Genomic DNA, 16097 nt, shown 5'->3' with positions numbered 1-16097 from the left:
CTGCCAACTCGAGATCTGACCACAGCACGCCACAGCTCTTTTCTCGCTCACTTTAAATTACATCTGTACTCGCGCCACTTTTGAATCTGCAGGCGGGCAGATTTCTTGGTACCCTGGCAACACATTATGGCTGAATTTGATTGGATAAAAGCTAAAGGCCAGCCCTCCAAATGTCTGGAAGCAGCGCAACCAAGAGGAAAGCTATGAAATGAAGAGAATAGACTACGGGAATAATTTAATACATATTTGTAGAAAAAAAATATAAAAATTAAATGTATATTCTGATGATGTTTAGGCCAGCAGAGAAGGCCTTGCTGGCCCTGACGGCACACCACTGCTGAAACATTGTACTTTTTTTTTAATCTCAAAGTGGAGAGTAGTAATGTGTATGTATACTATCAAGAATGTGTTAAGGTAAATGGAGCATCCATCCATGGGGACAAACATTGCAAAGTAGGCTGATGGGCCCATCTGCAGGACAGGTCTGACTGACATTCTGGGGAGGGGGAAGTCACTGGACTCACTCCTCACTCATTTAAAAACCACTTTATCGAAGTACCACCCATCACGTGAGCTTAGAATGATAAGGTTCTATCTCCGTTTAGGGCAGTTCAGAGATATTGAGCGTCAAAGTTTTTACATTCCATTATGTTTTGTGAGACGGAACCTTTGTATTTTATGAATTACTAACTCAAAAATGTCAACATTTAAAAAATAACACCACACAGGCATTAATAAACACCTAATGGATCAGATTATGTAAAAAAAAATAATAATAATAGAACCTTATAATTCTAACGTCATGATCATGCAAAACACAATAATATCGTATCATCGTATCCTTAGCTACGGCTTTTGGCACGCCCCAACTCGGAGGGCTTGTCCCCTGAAAGAGCTCATTGTGCAGCGGAGAGAGAGATGTGATTGTGGACGGGAGACTCTTTACTGTAATAGTTGGTCAGCAGCACTGGGCTATGGGGGGAGATTAGCTCGCTTCAACAGACCGGGGGGATGGATTGCTAAACCTAAACCTGAATCTGAATCATGCATATCGTCATTACAACTCACTGGGAGTGGAGCAGAAATTGTGCAAGATACGGATAGCCCAGGATACTCTTTTTTTTTTTTTCCGCGATCGCTGCTTCGTATCAAGTTTTTTCCCAAGTCCTTCCATTGATTCACATTTCTAAAATGCTTCACGAGGACTCTTCGATTCTTGGCGATCCATCGGAAATGTTGATTTTTTTTCTCCCATGTGTTTTTTCGTTGAGGTATCCAGGCAAGGGTATTTAAAAACACGGGAGTTGGAAAAGTCCATCGTTAGCTGGGAGGAGGTGGATACGTTTGTTTGGTTTTTTTATTCTTGGGATCCATCATCGCGCTATGTTGATTTTTTTCTCCCATGTGTTTTTACGTTGAGGTATCCAGGCCAGGGTAAAACAGTTGGGAAAAGTCCATCGTTAGCTTGGAGGTGGTGGATACGTTTGTTTGGTTTTTTGTCTGACTTGCTTGCAGTGATCTCTGAAGTGGATAATAAAGTGGGACTCTGAGAGTCACGTTTAGATAGATCTGAACCATGGGGAACGCAGGGAGTATGGACCAACACACTGATTTCAGACACAACATGCCGCTGAAACTCCCCATGCCCGAGCCGGGAGAACTGGAGGAAAGGTTCGCCGTCGTCCTGGTAGGTTAACTAAACACACAGTTTTTCTGGTCGAACTTTAACTAACTAACTTTTAGCTATTCAGATTAGTTTCCCCCATTCTTTTGTCTGCGCCATGCCTCGTTTGCGCTGTTACAGCTGTGCTGCTTGACCACTAAGCTACCTTAGCTCCAACCATCTGACTTCCATGCCAGTTCATCTTTTTGTGTTTGAGTTTAGCAAATGCTAAACCTTTTTGTGTTTGAGAACCACATGTTGATGTTCTGGTTTTCTTCTCCAGTTGGTTGGATTAACCACATTGACAAATCATGCCAATTTGATTATTTGTCTAGCTAAATCACACAACTAATCAAAGTATGTCATTTTTTGACCCTAACATCCTTTAAATTAGAGTTTGGGAGTATATTTGATGGTATGGTTTAATACACATTGTATACACGTCTATTAATATATATATATGAATATATATAGGCCATAATATATATATATATAATATATAAAACAAATCATACTATCTCTACGTTAAGCATGAAAGGTCATGAGACATATCTTTGTTTATACTTTCTTGATTACATGGCCACATGATAAACTAGATCTGCATCAAAAGAACCCAATGAGTTGAGTTGGGACAGGCCTGGTTTTCTACTCCAGTTGGTTGGATTATAACCACATTGACAAATGCACATTTGATTATTTGTCTAGCTAAATCACACAACTAATCAAAGTATGTCATTTTTTTACCCTAACATCCTTTAAATTGGGGAGTTTGGGAGTATATTTGATGGTAGGATTTAATACACATTGTAGGTTATGTATATTAATGATATTCAACAAGTTGGCTTCATTTCATTTCTGCCATAAATCTCAGTCATTTGAGTCCTTCAGCAGCAGATGCACCCTGTCATAGATTAGTTGCCCATCCCATATGGGTCAAAATGTAAGATGTTCATTGGGGAAATATTTAGGCTAATTACAGAAAGAGATTTGGCTGGGATTTATTTGGGGATGTCTAGTTTGAGTGTTTGCTCTCAGTAACCCCCACATTGTGCGAGCTACAGCCCTGCTGCTTCTGTAAATTGATGTTTAGCCACCTGTTTACTCAAAGAACCAGCTGAACAGCTGTCTGGCAAATTAGAAGTTGATTTCTCCTCCATTCATCTCCATATTCTCTAAGCCTACACATTGGCTCCTCACAAGTGTCAGTGTTTCAGCATCCTAGAATGTTTTGAAAACAACAAAACCCTCCCTCAGTACCTACGCCACCCTTTAGTTGAATGTGTCTAAAACAGCGTACTGTAATTAATTATGCATTCCATTGAAATGACAAACATGAATTGGCTTGATTTAGTGAGGAGTCTAGCTGGCATCTAGCTGGCTGCTATTTCAGCGTCACTAACTTTATAGTCCAGAGCACTCCAGACAAGTTACACAAATGGGAGAACAGTGGAGGGCTGCGCGGGCCAGGTTTTCTCAGGTTGTGTAAATGTGGGTCAGACATTATTGTCGTCTGACCAAATGCTCCAGTAAACGCAAGCAGCTCCTCCGAGACCTGGGCGGTCACAATTAACACAGACCTTTAAAAATGGTTAGAGTCATGTGACTTTAAGCTGTAGGAAGGGATGACCAAAATAAGACACATTTAAGAATGAACAGTCAAACTGCTTTTCTCTCTGCCTGCCTTCCTTCCTGGTGTGATTGCTGACAGAGCAACTGACTGGCCACAAACCCTATTGCCTCTTATTACCTAATGGAGGCCAGTTTATTTTTTTCATGGGAGTCACTCGCTAATGCGTGTCACAGTGTTCCAGTTGGAGTGTAATTGCTTCGCGTCACAGGCAGATGACAGGCCCATTCTGTGTCGGAGGCAGGCAGCGAGCTGCTGGGCCCGAGAGTTGACGTCACACGGCCAGGGGATTGGGTCCTTATTCCTAATCCTGTCTGCTTTTAGGATCACCTGCGTCTCATGATCTGTGAATACCAAGGGTTGCCTGGGGTTACCAAGGGTCTGTTTTTCCCAACAAAAGGACCAAACAAAGTAAAGGAACAGTATTATTCAACTGTTGTTTGGCCTCCTGAGTAGGATACTATATCATTGAAGGAACATGGAGAGGATATCACTTTATTCCAGAATACTTCACTGTCGATCATTGATAACAAATGAGTAATGGGAAATTTGGAACCCTAACCCTTATAATATGTTAATATCTAAGTTATTTGCATGGAGCTTGCTGTTTGTAACTTCTGGTACTCTCCAAGTTGGAAACCATACTCTATACATACCATACACTCCAAGTGGCACCATAACCATTCATATAGGCCTAGGCCTAGATCCCAATAGGAATGCAGATGCTCCTCCTTCTACCTGATTATTCTACGCACCGACATTGGTGATGCAGGGCATACACGTGGACCTGGTGACACAACACAAGCCAGTGCTGCGAATGTCACAAACAACGTGAAGGATATGGGGAGGTGGGAGTAGCTATAACTAGCCAAGCTAGAACATTTCTCAGCATAGCTGGCATGCCCGGAAACTCCTGCCCGCCTGCTGCCAGGATGATGTCCTCTTTTCTTCTGGCCTGGTACCTAACCATTTAGCATTAGGACAGTTTACTGTTTTAATCACATCACTTAGTGTTATTTACTGCTATTTAAAACCCTGATGCATGTCAGCCGTCCATGCCTGCTGGCCGGTTCCAGTAATTGCCCGAGTGTGTGTGTGACTCGGTTGACCTGAGCTGTCACTTCAGCCTGAAAGGGTAATGATTGCAAAGATGCACCATCTGTTCTGGCCCCACAATCATTGATCTACCTCGTAGGCCTTAGGCCTATCATGCATCACTGATTGATAACCATAGGTTAAGCTTCAGCAAGCCCCTTTAAAGATAGCAGGCTGAAGTAATCATGGTAGGTTGGATGCTATCTTATAAACTGATCATTTATTTTATCCAGCTCATTCCAATCATTCCAAGCATCGATAGCACTAAAGGTATGCTTTACTCCTCTCAGATAGAGTAGACTATCCAATAGTTGCTACTGATGTGGTTGCCCTAGATGTAGCCTAGATCATAATAATTAGAGCATAAAAGGCTAGTGCTAATCGGAACAGTAGCGATCAAGGGGGTCGTTGTAGCTGCCGAAACCTAGCATGTCACTTGCTGATGGAGTAAGGGAACAGTCGGATTAATGGATCTGATAACATCAAAAGGATTGACCTCTATACCTGTAATTTCCAGCAGTGACACATCTGGCTCCATGCAGTGCTTTCTGAGAAGCACCTTCTATGAACCCAACAGCCTTATAATTAACCAATGTGGCCTCACAGATGAGCTATTGTCCTTTCCAGACCACTTTCATCAGTGAAGCCAGGATGAAAATCCCAAGAAAGAAACTCCACTGCTCCTATGGACTATCATGCTTGACTGATTTGGTAACATCCACCCCTGTGTTGCTGTTCTACCTCTGTAATAATGATGCACTCCTGCAACGTAGTATTGTTATTGGAGTAAAGAAGTGTGTTACAAGTGGAATAACAAAGGGTCCTTCCTTCTTTTACTTGCCCTTAACAAAAGCACACTAGCAATTCCAAGTTAATTACTGATTACTGTCACACCTTGTTGGTGCAACATGGTCACCAAGGTAAAAGTACAGTGCAACTACACAGGTATAAGGACTATTGTCGACACAACTAAACAATATAGGCTACATTGAGAAGTTTAGAGAACTAATATGCCTCTTAAAGTCAAGGTTTTTCTGCTTGCTGATTCTGCTGTTTCTCTTTTCAGAATGAATAGCTTCCATTGATAACATATAAAAACCCACCATATCAAGCTGTTTCTTTAGTGTACTCAGAATCCCTACAGCTATGGCTGATATTTAAACTAGGCCCAGACATAACTGGCATGGCATGCCAAGGCCTCTGCCAAGATAAGAGAAAGTGTTTCTCATGTGACCTTGACCCTGAAGACAAACTACAAGTCCTTTGTTGAAAACCAAGTGTATTCATTTGTCATGGTACACCAAGGGGGAAAAGCGGTATGTTTGGCATTTAGGCTAGTAGTCTCTCTCACTCAGGGACCATGTCTGGAAGCTCTTGTGTGGTTGCCATAGCACCCGTGACACTGCTATTGCCTGTTCCTACAGGGGAAATAATCAAAGAGATCGCTTGCACTGGAGGTTAGAAGAGTGGCTATTGCCATGCGTTTACTCGGCTGTAGGACATGGTTTCAGTTTTCTTGTGAAGGGCAAAGTCGTCAGGGCCTGCTTGTCAATATTGTCTTTACTCCACCTACACTGTGTAATTATCTCTCATCAAACACAACACTATCAATTAGCAATCCTTCAGAGAGAATGAAGCAACAGACACAAAGAGGCATTTAGGCTAGTTTTTTTTTTGTTGACAAGCCTACTCTGGTTTGCACTAGTATTGCTTAACCCTATTGGAAAACCTCCAATCTTGCCTATGTGAGTCACATGTAGCCTAATGTGAATGCATCATATGAGAACACAGGAAGTTGACTCGGTGCAGCAAAAATGTGGCCTAGGCCTAGTTGATTTTCCTCTGCTTCAAAAAGCCTATAACCATGGGTTTCTCATGGAAATATTGTGGTCACCATCACCAACCTTGAGTTATGTGATGTATCTTAATTTAGGCGTTGCTGAGTAGACTATTCCTTCTGACATTAGCCTGGTCCCAGATCTGGATGGTCTTTAGCCAACTCCTGTGCTTTCCGTTGCCAAGCCAAACACAATGCATGGAGGCCTATGGCATGACAACGTTAGTCAGAAGAGTTGGCTAAACTGCTTAAGCACACAGATCTGCCAGAGAAGTTTGTGGCAGTTATTGGGACTTGTGTAAATGCCATATGGGGGCCAAGGGCTTATCTGTTGTTATAGCTGGTCATCTCAATAGTCTGCCCAGATTACATTGGCTATAAGCTGCTTTGATTAATGACAGCCAAAGGACCATGATCTTTTTTGTTGTAGTTTTTTCTCCCGGAGATGCAGAATTTGAATTCAGCCCAGTAGACTATTCAAGTATGTTTCCTTTCCTTCCTAGAGTTTATTGGGAGTCCCTATGTTTTACCTCAACAACATCAATTTGAACAAAACAAAACACTGATTTGGCTGAGCTTGGATGTTCTTCCAGACAGTCATATTAAGCCATAACGTGCCCTTTTCCCCATAACCAGTTAGTTTAGCCCAGGCCTATCTTTTGAAAACGTACCCAAAGGTAAAGGAGAAACTAATGAATAACCAACATTCTTTGCATTTTCACGGTGACTTCATTAAAGTCAAGAACAATGACTATTCTCTGTGCAGCAGCATAGGGCTGACAGTAGCGTAGTCCCGTGCAGCAGGGCCTGAAGAACAGAGCTGCTCTTTATTCTGTGGAAAACAGTGGACGGAGCCTGGCACTGAACCCAGACCCGGCAGGCAGCTAGTGGCCGTCCCCGGGGGCAGGTCCACTACACTGAGGAGTGAGGCTGCTGCTTCCGATCACTGGTGGAGGGGCTGGGTGGGGGGGGGCTTTCCGGGGGTGGCTCAAGGGTTTGATTGAGAGGCAACTGGCGACATCGTGTTAGAGCTCCAGGATGCTCCCTGACCAATTAGCCATAGCCTAGTTGAACATAAACTACTACTGTAGTGATAAGTGATCCAGCCCAGCTGACTCGGGCAGTCCATGCCCTCAGAAGTCCCAAGGCTGCTGTGGTGTGTGTGATGTGCTTTTTAAAGCCTGCAGCAGCGCTTGAAGGCCTCTTACTTGCTCTGCTGGCAGAGGATGAGATGGTTGTGTGGGAACCAGACTTTTGGCTGCGTTGGGTCGAAAACATCGGGGGCTTGAATCGTTATTGTTGTGCTCTGTTCAATTTTGACATTTACGCCTTTGGGGGTGGTTTTGCTTATTGTCAGATTTTCCACAATGCTGTTGAGAGTGGGCTGTACAGAGGGCATGCTGTAGTAATAGCCAGACATAAGATATCTAATCTAACACAATATGAAGCCAAATCTAGAGGCAAACATAATCTTTCAAAATGTAAAAGGCACACTGTAATATAAAATAACTGTAATGTAAAATGTAAAAGGCACTTCCACACTGTTTTTTTTAATTCGTTTTTTTAATTTTTTAATTTATTTTTACCTCTGTTGAAGTCAACAGCAAGCTAGGCTAACTCTAGGCCTACATTGAGATCTGGATCACTGAAGTATTTTTTAACAGAATTCTAGCTTGGCATCCTTCTGTCTTTGTAGAACAATGTAGCCTGCCTAACCCAATTACCAGTCGGACAGATCTGTGCTTGAATGTCAAGATCTCAATGGACCAATCAATCACCATGATGTTTCACCATGAAGGTGAAAGGTTGCCAACAGAAAACATGTAGGCCTAGCATTTGTAAATGGGGTTTTGACAACTTTCATTACAATAGCTGCATCCCTATGTTCCTTTGAAGCGCATTGAGTTGCATCTTGTAAGAAATGCGCTATACAAATAACATTTGATTTGATTTGATTTGATTTACTCCATTTTATATATTTTTCTTGGCAACGGGTCCACTATAAGGAGCAGGTGTAGGGTGAGTGACGCAACTTAGGCATGGTCAGGCCTGACTCCTTTTGCAGTGCACAGCCAGTCCTCAGTGGAGCTCAGCAGCAACAAGGGCCACACGATAGGAGAGAACAGTCACAGTTGGCGCCACGCCACTCTTGGAGTGCATTATGGGGTGGTTCTGTGCAGGGTCCAAGCCAAGGTGACAGCTGTCTTAAATGGTAAAGTGAAACTCTTGCCAGGCCTATGTTTTATGGTTTTATGTTTTGCGTAGACTCGGCTTAGGCTGACGTGTTTTATTGTGTATTGTTCATGGTGTTAAGTTGAACTTTGATTGAATCTTATTGTTTGTTTTCCCTCAAAACAGGGACAAACTTAAATTGAGGTCAAACAGACATTCAGACATTGACCAACCAGAATCAGAAATTGTGGTGCCAGCTTTAGTTATCTGGTAGACCTCGTTTATTTTGTGTTGATATTCCGATGTCAAGGACTGTTTACTTCAGACTCTCCCACAGAAAATGACAAAACTGTCTACTTGACTTTCTAAGATTCCTATTGTCTACGGTCTTTTAGCCACAGGTAGGCCTACATTTGGTACGTTAAAGTAGTCTGTGGCCTTTGTTTCACCCTCTCAGCCAGACTATGACCACATCAGCTGCTTTCCTAATGTAGCTTTCTCTATTTTGAGTGCAGCACCGTTCTGTCTGTCGTAGTAGTTGTGACCTCCTGGTGCCACCGATGCTGAAATATTTAGGTGTTTGAAGAGGGCTTCGCAGACTGAGTCTCCCTCAGTCCTGAGGGCTCCCCCAGTCCTGACTGATGCACAACCTCCAGGGTTGTCTTTAGTAATTTGTAGGGATGCTCCGATCTGGATTTTTGGGGCCGATACCGATCACCGATTTTTTTTCCTCAAGATCAACCGATACCGATACCGATTTTTAAAAAAAATACAAAACTGTAGGCCTACTGACTGGATAGCCTACATATTTTTTGCTTTTTAGACAAAAGTTTTGATCCATTAGGCACCAAGCAAACGCAGACCCATTTTTATGGCATAGTAAAAGTCTGGCCTATCACCCAGTTAGGGCCTGAAGCCCAAGTCAGTCGATATGGCTGTATAAAAGACATCATAAACGTGGCCTTCATGGTTTACATACTGTTACGTCCTCCTATGTTTTCTGTTCAGTTATCTGTCTTCCCCAGGGAAAAAAAAAAAAAAGATCGGTTTTTGCGATCGGCCATTTTTGCCGATCACCGATCGAGTCATTTGGAGTGAAATCGGCCAATTTAAATCGGTGGCCGATAAATCGGAGCATCCCTAGTAATTTGTTGCCTTTTGAAGCGCTTTTTTTTCTTCTTTTTTTCTTAACCGATTAAAAATGAGGGTTTTGTTAGGTATAAGGTCTTGCCAAAAACAACATCTGCACTGGAAATGAGAAGTCCCGGTGAATTTGAATGTAACTTACCAGGGTTTGATATTAGGCCTAAGTGACGGCTCCTTAGCCTAGACAATGCAGCAATCTGTTACAGGATTATTGGACAGAAAGACTTGTCTCTCCCCCTGGGCCCCCACAAGCATCATGCTCAGCCATCAGGCTGGAGCACAGTATTTACCTAGCTACCCGACTGGGATTTCATTGCCCCTCTCAAACAATGAGTACCAAACAAGTCTTAAGCCTGTATTTGCCCGGTTTCTAATAGCATTACCACCATTGTTCTAATGTGTGGTATCGTATCTGACACCAGCCTTGAAAATAAGCTCAGGTAATAATACAAGCCAAGTTGAATACAAGCCAGTGCATTTTCCATTGCCTTTTAAGATGTCACTAGCCTTTATGTTTTTTTTTTTCAGTTGAAATAGCCTAGAATTGGGCCTACTCTAATTTATTTGTGAAAGAGGTAGGCTGTGCTTTGGGGTAGTGTTCTTTTTTTCTTTTTTTTATCTTTGATAAAAAACACGCCCATGTTTTGATGTTTTCAAAGTTCGTTTAGCACTGGCTTCTATTGATAAAACCACCACCGTGGCGATATAAATCTATATGCCTAGATTCTGTGATAGGCTGACCTACACATGCACATTTCTATGCTGCACCTGCAGGTCAGAGAGCATCAATCGTCTCTTTGGGAGTGGGGTGGGGATGTGTTTCTTACTGCTCTTTGTTCAGAGATTCCTCAGAGGTCTCTCGTCAGAGATGCACGGGTTCTCTGATGTCAGCCGGATCACTGGGCCAGTATTAGGGGTTAATGGGTCCTGGGCTTTTATCTGTAATCCAGGTCCCTTTGTCAGAATCGGGCCCCTGGCGCTGTCAGAACTGTTAGCAGTGCTGCCAAGACCGGTCTGGAAGCAGTGATGTAGCCACCGAGAGACTAACGTGATTTGACAGCTCTGAAAACAAGCGGGCCAATAAGGTGCCAGGCTGCTGTCCACTACTATAAGATATGATGCGCTGGGGGTTATTTATCTGATACCCCCAAACAACAGCTCCGCTCACTTTAAGTGTTTTCCACATCAGGGAACCGAAGCAGACAGACAGACAGCATGTTTTAGGTTTCCACACAGTTTATGCCTGAAGGGGAAACTATTTAGCAGATCTCAAGTTTGACCAGAAGCCCATACTCGAAGCACACCCCCCCCCCCTCAAAGGTGTGTCATTACTGGGTTGAATGAGGAGATCCTCCAGACGTACAGATTCGATCAATCAACATGTTAAGTAAGGTTTTGGTCTTGGTCTTCAGCGTTTTTTCTATTAGTCTAGCTCTACCATATTCTAATGAAAGCTCCAGGCTGTGCAGTGAAACAACCCATCTCCCCCAAGTAAATGATACGCAGGCTACTCTAAACCGCCCAGCTATTGGTCACTGTAATGTGTCCTCATTTTCTCCTTATGAAACCCAAACACCCGTGTTCACGAGTGAGCGCCGCCTTGGCTTGAGACCGCGCACCACCCATGGTTTGGACGTTGTCAGGAATGCCTCCCTGGGATGGGCCCTGTGTGCACGTGCAGCCTTGGAAGTAGGGCCGTAATGGCTCCCAGACTGCCCAGTATTAGAGCCCAAGGCTCTTTGGAGCCAGGGCCTGTTTACCCAGCAGTAAAATGGTGTGTGCGTGTGTGTGTGTGTGGGGGGGGGGGGGGTCTGATGTAGTTGAGCTGTGTGTGTGAAGGAGAGGTAGACCCCTGGGTTCTACCACTTAGAGCAGGCTCCCACCAGGGTCTGTGAAGCGTGGCAATGTCATTGAGATCAGGGCTCTGCCAGTGAGGAATTTATGCTCTGGCCTGCCTGTCAATAATGAAACTGTAATGAAACAGTTGTTATGATGAGACCTTGGCGTGTTCAATCAAAGGGCTTCATCATGAATCTCAATGTTCCTATTGGGATTTCTGCAGGTTTTTACGAGAATGTTGTGGTTGTGTCAAGTTCAGAGAGATAAATCTGCTTCAGATCTGTACCTCAGAGAAGGAACATTTACGGTCGATGGACCAAGGCTTGCAAAGAGCTCCTTTTCTCAAGTTATGTTGTCACAGCATGCTCTCTTACTCAGATCAGATATCATGTCAATATAAAAGTTCAGAAAGCATATGTAGCAGTAGTCTTGACATGTAGTGTGTCAGTCCGTCTGATGGTGGTGATGTAGTAGGCTAGGTATCTTAGATCAGAGTTTGCGTTGTGGTTTGCAGTGCTGTGTCATGGTATGATGTGAAAAATAGAACAAACCAGATTACATTGTCCAAAACGATTAGGCTAGGGGTTGGTAGTGCCAGTCCTAAACTGTATCACTGTGGTGCATTCTCCATTTCAAGCAAAGGGTCCTCTGCTGTGAAATTAATTGTACTAAGTGTGTATCATCTTTTGTAATGCCAATTGTCATATTTGTGGGATGCAAATTACGTCTATTATTATTATTATTATTATTATTATTATTATTATTAGGCCTATTTATTTTTTTATATAGGATACAGTTTTCCATGTTGCCTGTGTGAAGTAGACCTAGGCCTTATAGAAGTAGACTACTTACTTTCATAAGCCATTTATCCCCATTCCCAAGCCGTATTTGTACTCCCTATTTCATATGACATTTGAATTGTCCTTCATTGGAATTGAAGCGGATGGTATTGTCCAAACTCTTTTGTAGCCTAAGACTAGACCCTACATCTAGACCCTACGTCTAGACCCTACATCTAGACCCTACATCTAGACCCTACGTCTAGACCCTACATCTAGACCCTACATCTAGACCCTACATCTAGACCCTACGTCTAGACCCTACGTCTAGACCCTACGTCTAAACCCTACATCTAGACCCTACATCTAGACCCTACATCTAGACCCTACATGTGGGCTGACAGGACCCTCCTCTGTGCAAGCAGCTCTTGTTTTATTTGGACAATTTCCTGCAGTTGCAAACCCATTCTGGTATTTGGATATTCTCAGCAGGCAAGACGTCTTCGACCAAGGACACTTGTTTTTTCGATTTAGGTAGTTCAGTGTGTTAGGATAGCTCAACGCTCTGAAGTTACAGTTTCTTATTCATCGGCAACCTCGACTGAGAACCTTGACGGACTGGAGAAATATTTATTGTGACAGAGTGGCGAGTACAATAATCTTAATTTGGCCATTTTGGCCTATCTTGTTGCATATCATCACACAGACATTCAGCAATGACCTTTTTTTTAAAACATTTGTTCTGCTACATTCCTGTGAACAGCTTCACAAACAGCTTCACAAACAAGACAAGCAACGGAGGAGGGTGCTGTGGCGGACACGAGCAGGGGGTCCCGGGGATTACATGGCTAATCTGAGGACAGACGAGGGACACCTGTGCCCCGACAGAAATTAGAGGATTATTGGAGCCACACTGCGTTAATGAGGGGAGGACGGCTTGCTTTGGTCTAGCAGCACACATGGGAGGTCACATTCTCAACCCCTCTTCTGTTCACCCCTCCCTAAAGTTATACACTCACTCACCCCCGTCGTGGATATAAAAGAATTGGATTGGTGTTAACGGGTCAGAGGGAGTTTCCACCATATTCCTTACACCAGTCCGTTCTGTGTAAATCCATGAGGGGTAGTGTACACAATTAGTGGAGATTTGAGAAGGGTAGCGAAATGGAACGCAGCCACACAGTCTGGGTTACAGAGGGCCACTGGGACTCGGGGGATCAAGTGCTGTCTGATGTCTGTCATGTAGGCTACTCTTCAGAGAACAACACACCAAGCAGTCATTTTCTTAGCATTGAGCAACTCCTAGATTATTGTTATGACTCCTCACTCGCCAATACCTGTAACATTTTTGCTGCTGTAAGCACATGTCGTGACCCGTAGACTGGCTAGTTAAACTGCCGGCATCAAAGACGGGCAGAAGGTGAAGAATTGGGAGAGTGCGCTTTCTTTGAATTCTTTGAAGTTCTCACCTCTTGTGGTTTTGTCCCTCACTCTCTGAGGAAAGTTGAGAACCATACTCTTTTTGGTCCTGGTCAGGAGAAAAACCAGATTGGATGCGCAGCATGGGAAAAACGATGAGGAAATACAGTAACGGCAGAAAGTCAAGTGTTCCTGAATGGAGAGGAGCTCAACCCACTCACTCCCAGATCATCCAGATCCCTGCGTCCTGTCTGTGCAACAGCTGTGCAAAGACCTCCTTCATTTCACAAGCAGCACATTGAGACCCACCATTTCTCAAGAGCCCTATCCTAGCCAGCCTGTAGTATAGCAAGGCTGTGTTCAGCAGAGCAAAAGGGGGAGACGTTGTCGGGTCATTTGCGCCTGCTAAACATGACCCTGATGGTCCTGCATGTGGTGAGTGGGGGGGCTGGGACTGTAGGAGGTCACTGCTTTAGGAGATCTAACAGATCCTGGTTTAGTGACAGGGTGCAGGAGATAGGAGACATAGGGGGGAGGGAGAGGGGGGGGGGGGGGAGACAGAAAGAGAGAGAGATGGACGGACAGAGAGGAGAGAAAGGGGGGGAGACGGACAGAGAGACTGACAGAGAGAGGAGAGAGGGGGCGTGTTATTTAATCATTGTTGCTAGACTCCCCAGGGTCCTATCAATCCCAGCTCTGAAAGAGATCTGAGAGGATGTGGGCGGGGAAGAGGTGCTGCATTGCAGACACTTTTTTTTTTTTTAAATGTATTTCCTCTGTCCTTTTTGTGCACCCAGTTGTGTGTAAAAAGTATAGGCTAGTTAGTAGTTATTCAGCTAAAAACCTAGGTTTTCTAGAAGTGCAATGTGAAGAATTACATTTCCATTAGGATATGTTCCAACAAAATAAAAATGTATGTCTTACCACTAATGAGAAATAGGCTCCATTAAATAGCCTATATTGAGTTTGTACACCTTTTCTTTGAACGATTACAGAAGTTGGGCCTGTAGGCCTATCAGCAGCCTGGATTGTGGTTAAACTAAGGTGAGGTCTTAGCTCTGATCCAGTGGTCGGATAGCCACTAAGTAAAGCCTTCACGGTCCTCTTGATGTGGCTACCTGTGGATGATGTAGGCTCACTGATGTCAGCCACTATAACACACACCCTGCTGAAGGCTATTAAAGCTCTCAAACCATTTTCCCATGATTCACTGTTGTGCTCAGTAGGGTGGTGATTATGGTTGGCAAAATATAGCCTAGGTTGGACCGTCTGTGGCATAGTGCTCTCATTTAAGGCCTGTATGAAATAGGCCTAGTCTTGATGAGATTAATGTTTATTTACTCTCTACCAAGACAAGACATTAATTGATTTTAAGGTTTAAAAGCCTACTTTTGGTCTGTGATGACAGCGAATGAAGCCAAATACATATTATTTTCTTAGCTCTGCTTGTTATGCTATGAAGACTAGTTCTCCTTTGACCTCCAGGGAGTTGGTGTGTGTAGGGATGGAGCCAAGCTCTCTCTACCTAGACTAGCCTAGTCCTTATATGAGTCATATAATGGAAGACTGGGGAGGCTGACCACTCTGTCTCCTGTGTCTGTGAGTTTAAATCAATATCCCCACTGCTTATTTAAAATGTAATGTTCTTAGTCAACGGAGGTCCTTATTCATGGTGGTCACGAGGGACTCAATTCTGTCCGCTTTAACACACTTAGAATGAATATTTCAGGGACATTCCCCTGCATCATGTAGTTGCATCTGCCACTTGGGGGAGGGTTATCGGATATCCATCAGACTTCTGGTCGTTTAGCATGTAGAAGAAGATCCTATGCCCAAATGACCCTATTCTCTGTAGCGATTTTCCAATACTCTTCACACAAACCCTCAAAATACAAGACTGAGACCGTCTGACCTTGTATTCAGGGTGATCCCTCTTGCTCAGAGATTCATTGATTTATTCCTCACCACAAATGACAACACTGACAGCTCCTCAGGTGCTATTTTAGCCTTGCATTTTATGTAAACCGTTAAAGCCGAGCTAGTGACTTTTGAAATGCTCGGTGAAAATGTTAAGACCTTGGCTAATAGCTTACCATAACTTACGTTGGAGAGAGAAAATACCTCACGTAATCAGCCAGAAAGACCAAAGGATGAAACACACAGGCTATTTCCTTGCAGATTAATTTCTTTCTTTCATTAATCAGAACAATCTAGTTTGTTCAAAACGTATTTTTAACTTGTATAATGCAGCCTTTTTTTGTACACGGGAGGTTGTGTCTGTGCTCTACAATTGGCTACCGCAGACCACGGGGAGCCAATTAGAAAGATGTTTTCAGTGTTGCGCAATGGCATTACCGCTTGTTGTTTGTTTTATCTACACTGCAAAGTTCAAGTTGATAGTTATTGGACCATGCTGTAGGTGTGGTAGCGTGCATCTCATAAAACAAACATCCTGTAGGTGTGAATATCTAGGCTAATCACAGTTTTGAGACAACATTACACATTCAAGGCCCAGCAGTA

At 43.5% G+C, this 16097-nt stretch overlaps 1 protein-coding gene across 3 annotated transcripts in view; it reads left to right on the top strand.

Moving 5' to 3' along the window:
- Positions 1-1576: 1576 nt before the first annotated feature.
- fmnl2a (formin-like 2a) overlaps positions 1577-16097 on the top strand; it is a gene marked incomplete at both ends in the record, with an annotated part of 51389 nt that continues 36868 nt past the window's right edge. For all 3 annotated transcript variants that reach the window (XM_080535723.1, XM_080535722.1, XM_080535721.1), the window contains one exon: positions 1577-1687. In XM_080535723.1, coding sequence (XP_080391849.1) covers positions 1577-1687 — 111 coding nt within the window. The remainder of the gene's footprint in view (positions 1688-16097) is intronic.

This window comes from Nansenia antarctica, assembly GCF_963989245.1.
Source record: "Nansenia antarctica genome assembly, chromosome: 7".
NCBI classification, from domain to species: Eukaryota; Metazoa; Chordata; class Actinopteri; order Argentiniformes; family Microstomatidae; genus Nansenia; species Nansenia antarctica.
This window is presented reverse-complemented; position numbering and strand designations above follow the sequence as displayed.